Raw genomic sequence first — 10,000 nt, forward strand, 5'->3', positions numbered from 1 at the left:
TCTCATGACAGTTCACGTTCACGTCATGACAGTTCACGTTCAACGTAGTACCGTTTTATGTTGTACTCTTTAGTGACAGCTACGGTGAATCCACATACCAAGCAAACGGGTTTGTCCTTGAATAATATGAACATATAATCATTTTCCCACCTATCTTGAAAGCTCCGATTAGCAATCTTTCGCTTCGACATTTTTTCGTTGATAGTTTGTCTGGTTGCATGGATAGCCTACATGTTTTGTTTATGAACAGAAAAGGCGGCATTAACGATGCAACGCATTTTGGGATTTGAGGTGTTATCGGTGTATGATACACTGTACAGTATGTAGCAACTTGATGGGCTGCGTTGCCCTGGGCTGCGCTCATGCGCTGAATAGAATAGCGTGCTGGGCCAGCTCTAACGCGGATGCGCTGAAGAGAATACTGTCGGGCCAGCTCAGATATGGATGCGCTGTATAAACTACGCGGCGGGCCACTTCTAATACAGATTGAATAATGACCTCGCGGGCCACAAATAAGCAGCCCGCGGGCCAAAAAAAACTTTGACATCCCTGGATTACACACTCGTCATTCTGCACGATCAAGGCCAAATTAAGTTATCACGCAGCCACTGTGTCAGCAGCATCAGTGCTGACGGTGACGGTGCGTTTCTGATGTCAGATTATTATGTAGGCTAGCCTACTAGACTGTTCTCACGTTGCAGCGCTTTACTTATATAAAGTAGCATTAATCAATATGAGGGGCAGAGGGGGATAAATGTTGTCCCCCCCGACGATAAAAATAATTTAGCAGAGGTAGGGATAGGAAAACCAGAGGGTGGGAAATCCTCACCATCCCCCCCTACAAATCGCACCCTGTATATATGTGTGTGAGAGAGAGAGTGTGTGTGTGTGAGTGTGTGTGAGAGAGTGTGTGTGTATGTGAGTGGTGTGTGTGTGTGTGTGTGTGAGAGAGTGTGTGTGAGTGTGTGTGTGTGTGTGTGTGTGTGTGTGTGTGTGTGTGTGTGTGTGTGAGAGAGTGTGTGTGAGTGTGTGTGTGTGTGTGTGTGTGTGTGTGTGTGAGAGAGTGTGTGTGTGTGTGTGTGTGTGTGTGTGTGTGAGAGAGTGTGTGTGTGTGTGTGTGTGTGTGTGTGTGTGTGTGAGTGTGTGTGAGTGTGTGTGTGTCTGTGTGTGTGTGAGTGCCTGTGTGTGTGTGTGTGTGTGTGTGTGTGTGTGTGAGAGAGAGTGTGTGTGTGTGTGTGTGTGTGTGTGTGTGAGAGAGAGTGTGTGTGTGTGTGTGTGTGTGTGTGTGTGTGATGAAGGGGTCAGAGGTCATGTGTCACATGGATCCACTCCAGGAAGAGCAGTCAATACAGAATATAGTACACCGTGTGTGTGTCTGTGTGTGTGTGAGTGCCTGTGTGTGTGTGTGTGTGTGTGAGTGTGTGTGTGTCTGTGTGTGTGTGAGTGCCTGTGTTTGAGCGTGAGAGAGAGACTGTGTGCCTGTGTGTGTGGATTGCACAGATTAGTTTAATGTTGTTTTTAATGGAAACTGATTAGTCTCTCTGTCTGTCTCTGAAACACACACACACACACACACACACACACACACACACACACACACACACACACACACACACAAACTCACACTCACACAGTCATTGATGTCCTTTTAGCAGCACACATGGTTCATTACACATTCCATTACAAACTGATGCTGAAGTGATATAGGTCAAAGAGATGGAGAGAATAGGGGGAGAGAGAAAGAGAGAGAGGGAGGGAGAGAGAAAGAGAGGGAGGGAGGGAGAGGGGTGGAGAGAGAGAGGGAAAGGGAGGGAGAGAGGACCCTGTGCCTGTAATTCTTAACCGATCATTCAACTCTTGTTCTGTCTATCACACACACATACACACACACACACACACAGTATCATGGTGTTAATGACTCATTCAGACGTGAAACCCCCCCCCTCCTTACACACCTACACACACACACACACAGACGCACACACAGATATACACACACACACAGACACACACACACACAGAAGCACACACAGATATAAACACATACATAACCATGTGGGGACACAGAACCATGCAGGGACACTTTCAAAATAGTTTGTCTCTTTACTTCCCTTGTAAACCTACACACACACACCAATAAATACACACACACTCTAACATACACACACACCAATAAACACACACACACCCTTACACACACACCCACCGACTCACCCTTACACACACACCAATAAACACACACACACACACACACCGACACACTCACCCTTACACACACACACCAATAAACACACACACACACACACCCTTACACACACACCCACTCACCTTCCATGCAGCAGGTCCTCCAGAGGCCTGAGTGTGTGAGCACTTCCTCGTTCTTGTGGCTGGTGTCGTTGTCGTTGGAGTTCTTGGTCTGGCACACACCGCGCGAGTACAGCCAGTAGTCCGTTCCCACGGCGACCGTCATCAGGCTGAAGGCAGCGAACGCGCCGGCCGTGGTCATCAGCATCTGGCCGCCACGCTTACACACCCGCATGCTGCCTCACACACACACGCACACACACACACGTGGGCACTCACGTAGGAACGGTCCACCATGCACCATGAAGAGTGTGGGCACTCACGTAGGAACGGTCCACCATGCACCATGAAGAGTGTGGGCACTCACGTAGGAACGGTCCACCATGCACCATGAAGAGTGTGGGCACTCACGTAGGAACGGTCCACCATGCACCATGAAGAGTGTGGGCACTCTCCCAACTCCATGCTCTCATTCTGAAGTGTGTGTGTGTGTGTGTGTGTGTGTGTGTATGAAGATAGGAAGGATAATCCAGCAGAGGTGTTATTCCAGGAACGCTGTTGTCCTTGTTGTCAGTGTGTGTGTGTGTGTGTGTGTGTGTGTGTGTGTGTATGAAGATAGGAAGGATAATCCAGCAGAGGTGTTATTCCAGGAACACTGTTGTCCTTGTTGTCAGTGTGTGTGTGTGTGTGTGTGTGTATGAAGATAGGAAGGATAATCCAGTAGAGGTGTTATTCCAGGAACGCTGTTGTCCTTGTTGTCAGTGTGTGTGTGTGTGTGTGTGTGTGTGTGTGTATGAAGATAGGAAGGATAATCCAGCAGAGGTGTTATTCCAGGAACACTGTTGTCCTTGTCGTTGGAATCGTGTATTCCCGCTTTCTGGGTATCCACAGTCAGCACCATCAACACCATTGGCCAGCGCCCGCGTGTGTGTGTGTGTGTGTGTGTGTGTGTGTGAATAGAGGAGATGATGGGAGCTCAGAGTTGTTACTCCTGCGTCTGTGTGTGTTGGCCAGTTTGTCAGAAGTCGCTGAGCAGGTTCCTACTCCTATGTCCAGAAGGCTGCAGCATACGTCCCGACAGGAAATCACACACACACACACACACACACAAATACAAACACATGCACACGTACCAAAAGAAATAAAACAAACACACACGATCCAAACTAAATAAAACACACACACGACCCAAAAGAAATAAAACACACACACACACACACGCACATGCACACACAACCCAAAAGGTATACACAGAAACGTCTTAACAGGCTGCTTCTAAAATCTGCCTTCTCTCTCTCTTCATCGGCTCTCCCTCTTCATCGGCTCTCCCTCTTCTCTCTCCCCTCCCTCTCTCCTCCCATTCCCTCCTCTTCTCTCTATCTCCTCCCCTTCTCTCTATCTCCTCCCCTCCCCTCTCTCCTTCCCCATCTCTCTCTCTCTTCCCCTTCTCTGTATCCTCCCCTTCTCTCTCTCCTCCCCTTCTCTCTCTCCTCCCTCTTCCCCTTCTCTCTCTCCTCCCCATCTCTCTCTCCTCCCTCTTCCCCTTCTCTTTCTCTCCTCCCCTTCTCTCTCTCCTCCCCATCTCTCTCTCTCCTCCCTCTTCCCCTTCTCTCTCTCTCCTCCCCATCTCTCTCTCTCCTCCCCTTCTATCTGCTCCCTCTCTCCTCCCCTTCTCTCTATCCTCCCTCTTCCCCCTTCTCTCTCTCTCCTCCCCATCTCTCTCTCTCCTCCCCATCCCTCTCTCCTCCTCTTCTCTCCATCCTCCCTTTCTTTCTTTCTGCTTGATGAGGTCCCGCCCTGATAGAATCATTCACACACACATGCACACACACACACACAATAGCACATTCCTGTGACACCACGATTATCAGCTTTCGTTCACAAACAGACACGCACACTTTTAGACACATTTTTAAAAAGCACAAATAGACTGGAGGCTTTGTTAATGCTTTAATACCATGAGCACATCAGCATGCATCAGAACATTTCCCTTATACACCACCTAAATATACACCACTCCTTATACACCACCTAAATATACACCACTCCTTATACACTCATATACACTCACTACACCACCTCATACACACTCATATACACCACCTCATATACACTCATATACACCACCTCATATACACTCATATACACCACCTCATATACACTCATATACACCACCTCATATACACCACATCATATACACTCATATACAAACACCAGTGTTATATTTAATTAATTTTAACTGACCAGCCCACAAATGACCCGTATATAATAAAAAAAGAAAAATTATGACTCGTAATCTGCGGGCGACCGCTAAATTTCGGGCGGACCGCGCAACACTGGTGTTTTTATGTGTGTGTGTATGTGTGTGTGTGTGTATGTGTGTGTGTGTGTATGCATGTGTGTGTGTGTGTGTGTGTGTATGCGTGTGTATGCATGTGTGTGTTTGTGTGTATGCATGTGTGTGTGCATGTGTGTATATGCATGGGTGTGAGTGTCATGCATATGTGTGTCTGTGTGCAAGTGTGTGTTTATGCATGTGTGTGAGTGTCCTGTGTGTGTGTGTGTGTGTGGTGTTCATATACACTCATATACACTCATATACACCACCTCATATACACCACATCATATACACTCATATACACCACCTCACCACCTCATATACACTCATATACACCACCTCATATACACTCATATACACCACCTCATATACACTCATATACACCACCTCGTATACACCACCTCATATACACTCATATACACCACCTCATATACACTCATATACACCACCTCATATACACTCATATACACCACCTCATATACACCACCTCATATACTCATATACACCACCTCATATACACTCATATAAACCACCTCATATACACTCATATACACCACCTCATATACACTCATATACACCACCTCATATACACTCATATACACCACCTCATATACACCACCTCATATACTTATATACACCACCTCATATACACTCATATACACCACCTCATAGACACTCATATACACCACCTCATATACACTCATATACACTCATATACACCACCTCATATACACCACCTCATATACACCACCTCATATACACTCATATAAACCACCTCATATACACTCATATACACCACCTCATATACACTCATATACACCACCTCATATATGAGGGTATTTATAATCTTCCATACCATACTCTTCTTCAATAGCATCACTTTAAGTATATACACTATAATCTCCCATACAATACTCTTCTTTATTTTAACTATTTATAATCTTCCATACCATACTCTTCTTCAATAGCATCACTATAAGTATATACAATCTCCCATACAATACTCTTATTCAATAGCATCACTTTAAGTATATATAATCTCCCATACAATACTCTTATTTAATAGCATCACTTTAAGTATATATAATCTCCCATACCATACTCTTCTTCAATAGCATCACTAAGTATTTATAATCTTCTTAAATATCATTGCTTTAAGTAACTGCAAATGTGTTTCTCCACTTGTGTTTCTCAATCTTGGGTCAGAACAGTTGTTTAGCTACAATACACACAACCCCACCCGTCCTCAAAAAAATAAAATAAAATAAATAAATACAGTACTTCAGTGCCAGTTTTCAACAGTATGTTCACAATGCGTTGTAGTTGACAAACTGTTTAATTATTATTTACTTTTTATTGTTTTTCCTGGATTCCCGGCCTTGTCTTGCATAGTAAAATGTTCTTGGAGGGGATCAGTGATTTAAAGGAACACAACAACATTTTAGGAAATTAGCTTATTAGCCATCTACTCCAGAGTTAGATCAGAGGAGGCATACTCTTCTCCTCTCAGTGTGTGCACTTACAGTCTGACACTGTTAGCCTAGCTATAGGCTAGCTAAAGGCTAACATGCTAAGCTAATTTCCCACAGAAGTCCATGTGTTAGCCTAGCTTATCATAATTTACTGGAAGCAGGTTGTTCCAGTTATCATATAGTTCCCGTTTAGCTATAGACTAGCTACAGGCTAACATGCTAAGCTAATTTCCCACAGAAGTCCATGTGTTAGCCTAGCTTATCATAATTTACCCGGAAGCAGGTTGTTCCAGTCAGTCTATAGCTCCCTTTTAGCTATAGGCTAGCTAAAGGCTAACATGCTAAGCTAATTTCCCCAAAAGTCTGCGAGTACCATTAAAGGAAGCACTTGACACACATTTAATCACCTCTCTTCTTGTCCTCCCTCCACATCCTCTCTCATCCCTCTCTTTTAGTCATGAAAGTTGTTCTTGCCCTCACATTAACATGCTATATGCATTCTATCTGGAAGACTGCTGCTATTTACACACACACACACTCAATTAAATATACAGAGGTGTCGAATGTACAGAAACCTCACATCACACACACACACAGATAAAGGTCCCGCATCACAGCAAATGATGATGAGGTATTGAGGGAGACAGACTGCAGGTTATGGGGCTGATGCTCAATGCTACAGACACACACACTCACAGTCTCACACACACACACACACACACATGCAGTCTCACTCACACACACACAGAGCTTTAGTGAGCAAACAAAGTTATTGCTCAATGACCCCCCTCCACAGACACACTCATAAATACAAACTCTGATGTTTGTTGTTTGTAAATACAGTTGTTTTTGTTTCATTGTATATACAGTTGGAAGACACAAAGTCGGACATCTCCAGGTGATGGAATGTAAAATTTGGTGTTTTCACATAACACACTCACACTAGAAACACTTTTCTAAAACCACACACACATGCACGCTGAAAGATAAAACAATACACTGATAAAAAACACAGTCCATAATCTGGGCAAGCGCCCCATGGTTTGAACAGGAGGATGTAAACTCAGTAACGACAAACTGCATTAATCCACATATGCTGCTAGCTACAGCATTAGCTTTAGACACTGTTGTACTAGCGCTAGCTACAGCCTTTGCTGTTGGCATTGTAGTGCTAGCGCTAGCTACAGCATTAGCTTTAGACACTGTTGTACTAGCGCTAGCTACAGCCTTTGCTGTTGGCATTGTAGTGCTAGCTCCAGCTTCTGCATGCTTATATTAGCCCTGTAACAAGAGCATATGCTAGAGGGCTTCCACGTATTGCTAATGCTACATCATGCTTGGAGACTTTGGCCTAGCACAGAGTCGAGTTTGTCCATTTATACAAGCCGATGCTTTGCTGCTGATTTGCATATCCAAACACGCCTTCACCACGCTTCCCCTGTCAGCCTAGCTTGGCGCTAGACCATGCTAATGTCTGCATGCTAGTGATCAATGCATAAATGGCAGCTAAGTAGCATTGGACCAGGGTTAGCTCAGGGCCCGATTAGCATTGGACCAGGGTTAGCTCAGGGCCCAATTAGCATTGGACCAGGGTTAGCTTAAGGTAAGGTCATTCCAAGGTCAGAGGAGAGAAGTCTGCTGAGGGTTCGATTTTCCAGATGAGGCTGGTGGGTGTGGACTACTTGGAGTGGAGGGTTGTGTGTGGGTGTGTGTTTATAACGGCTCCTACACACAGTTGCGTGCGTTGCAGTGCTGGAGACGCATCCGGTTCACTTTACATGGGTTTACGTCATCCGTTGCCGAACTGAATTGTGGGTCCTTTGCGTCGCGTTGCTCCCGTCGCTCACGTTGAGGAGTTCAGCTGTTGCTGCACCGATGGACGGCACCACCAACAAGTGAACAACAGACGACACCACCCAATCAAATTACGGTTATACCTTAAGTCATTTGCATAGCTACCGTCGGGAACACCCACTGGCGTGCGTTGACGGAACGCAACTGTGTGTAGAAGCCCTAAGTGCTGCGCGGGTTTGGTCACAAGCGGCCCGAGCTTGCCCGATATTTTAATCACCCGACCGCAACTCGTACCGCAAATATTAATTCAGACAAAATTATACCCGACAGATAGATATGGCTGTGTAGTCTGTGTACCATAACATTTATTTCTGCAGGCGCCTAGCTGCTAGTCTAAAAAAGCTGTTCCAGGTCAGTATATAATGCTATCTATTGCTTGCTTGAGGTCTGGGAATTGCACTTACTCTGATTGGCGTGGAGGGCTTAGTCTACCAGTGTCGCGCTTGTGAGGAGTTACTATATGTTGGTCGTGCCTGTTTTGTGGCTGTCATACTTCTAAATGGCTTTGCAAGAAGTACATAGAATATAACTTGCACTACTGTCATCTTCTTTAAGAATCTTTCCAAATATTTCCCATATATGGCTTTTCCTGGAGGGGTGTCTTTATTATTTTAACTTCTCGTGTCTTCAGCTTCTTTAGCGTCTCCATCTCTACAGTCTCCACCTATGTGGCAAGTATGCTATGCTTCAACCAATGATATCTTTGAAAAGCAATTATGAGTTAAATATTGATGCTAGCCTTCTCGTGTTACTTTAAGTATTTTTTAAAAATGTATATTTAATTAATTTTAACTGACCAGCCCACAAATGACCCGTATATAATAAAAAAAGAAAAATTATGACTCGTAATCTGCGGGCGACCGCTAAATTTCGGGCGGACCGCGCAACACTGGTGTTTTTATGTGTGTGTGTATGTGTGTGTGTGTGTATGTGTGTGTGTGTGTATGCATGTGTGTGTGTGTGTGTGTGTGTATGCGTGTGTATGCATGTGTGTGTTTGTGTGTATGCATGTGTGTGTGCATGTGTGTATATGCATGGGTGTGAGTGTCATGCATATGTGTGTCTGTGTGCAAGTGTGTGTTTATGCATGTGTGTGAGTGTCCTGTGTGTGTGTGTGTGTGTGGTGTTTTTTGTGCTCCTCACAGCAGCTGTTACTAAAATGCTCAGATAAACCTGTCCGAGCTGTCTTTCACACACACACACACACACACACATATCCATTAGAACTGTCATTAGGTTTGAACTGGTCTCTTCCAGTTCCAGCTGGTCTCTGGTTCGAGTTCGTCTCTTACGGTTCGAGCTGGTCTCTTATGGTTCGAGCTGGTCTCTTGTTCGAGCTGGTCTCTGGTTTGGTTCTGAACACATCTGGAGAAGGTGGACTGCAAGAAGAGGCTCCTAATCTGGAGTCAGGAGGGGATATAGAGGGATGGCCCTGGGGTTGGAGTAGCAGGGGGTGGCCTGGGGCAGTTGATGTTGGGTTGGAGCAGCAGGGGAGTGGCTTGGGGCAGTTGATGTTGGGTTGGGGCAGTAGCTTTGTTTGTACTTGACACATAGAACTCTGGTCAGGCATGGCTGGACTAGAACGTCAGGCATGGAACTCTGTGCTGGGATACAACATCATACATGGAACCCTGTAGTGGACAGAATGTTCAAATGTGGCATCTCTGGGTTGTGTGAGAATGTTCACGGTGGGCACTCTGGAATGTTCTAGAATGTTCTAGACTTGGATGACGAACTCGGGGTTAGTGTAGGAGAAGCCCTGGAACTCGGTCTGGTCGAGATTCATGATGAAGAGCTTATCTGTGGGGGTCAACTCAACGGCCATCTTGGTGAACTCCTTATCAAAGTTCCCTACGTCCCGCCGGTTTTTCTACAGCGGTAGGAGAGAGAGAGAGAGAACAAGGGAACATGTGATAGAGACAGATAGAGAAAGAGCGAGAGAGCAAGGGAACGTGTGATAGAGACAGAGTGAGAGAGAGAGAGATGAGGGAACGTGTGATAGAGACAGAGTGAGAGAGAGAGAGAGCAAGGG

General features: G+C 45.4%; 2 protein-coding genes across 3 annotated transcripts in view; both read right to left on the bottom strand.

Moving 5' to 3' along the window:
* LOC143117197 (voltage-dependent calcium channel gamma-3 subunit-like) overlaps positions 1-2,539 on the bottom strand; it is an 11,334-nt gene extending 8,795 nt beyond the window's left edge. The window contains exon 1 of the mRNA XM_076278767.1: positions 2,329-2,539. Within this exon, the coding sequence (XP_076134882.1) occupies positions 2,329-2,539 (211 nt within the window). The remainder of the gene's footprint in view (positions 1-2,328) is intronic.
* Positions 2,540-4,258: 1,719 nt separating this feature from the next.
* Positions 4,259-10,000, bottom strand: part of LOC143121967 (protein kinase C beta type-like) — a 74,055-nt gene continuing 68,313 nt past the window's right edge. The window contains exon 17 of one of the 2 annotated variants that reach the window (XM_076282726.1): positions 4,259-9,838. In XM_076282726.1, the coding sequence (XP_076138841.1) occupies positions 9,686-9,838 (153 nt within the window). In that variant the 3' untranslated portion in view covers positions 4,259-9,685. The remainder of the gene's footprint in view (positions 9,839-10,000) is intronic. The other variant, XM_076282736.1, reaches the window with a different exon arrangement.

Source organism: Alosa pseudoharengus, unplaced genomic scaffold (assembly GCF_046254945.1).
Source record: "Alosa pseudoharengus isolate Yale_2024_CS ecotype anadromous, Long Island Sound unplaced genomic scaffold, YU_APseudo_1.1 YU_APseudo_1.1_scf_1, whole genome shotgun sequence".
In the NCBI taxonomy this organism is placed as follows: Eukaryota; Metazoa; Chordata; class Actinopteri; order Clupeiformes; family Clupeidae; genus Alosa; species Alosa pseudoharengus.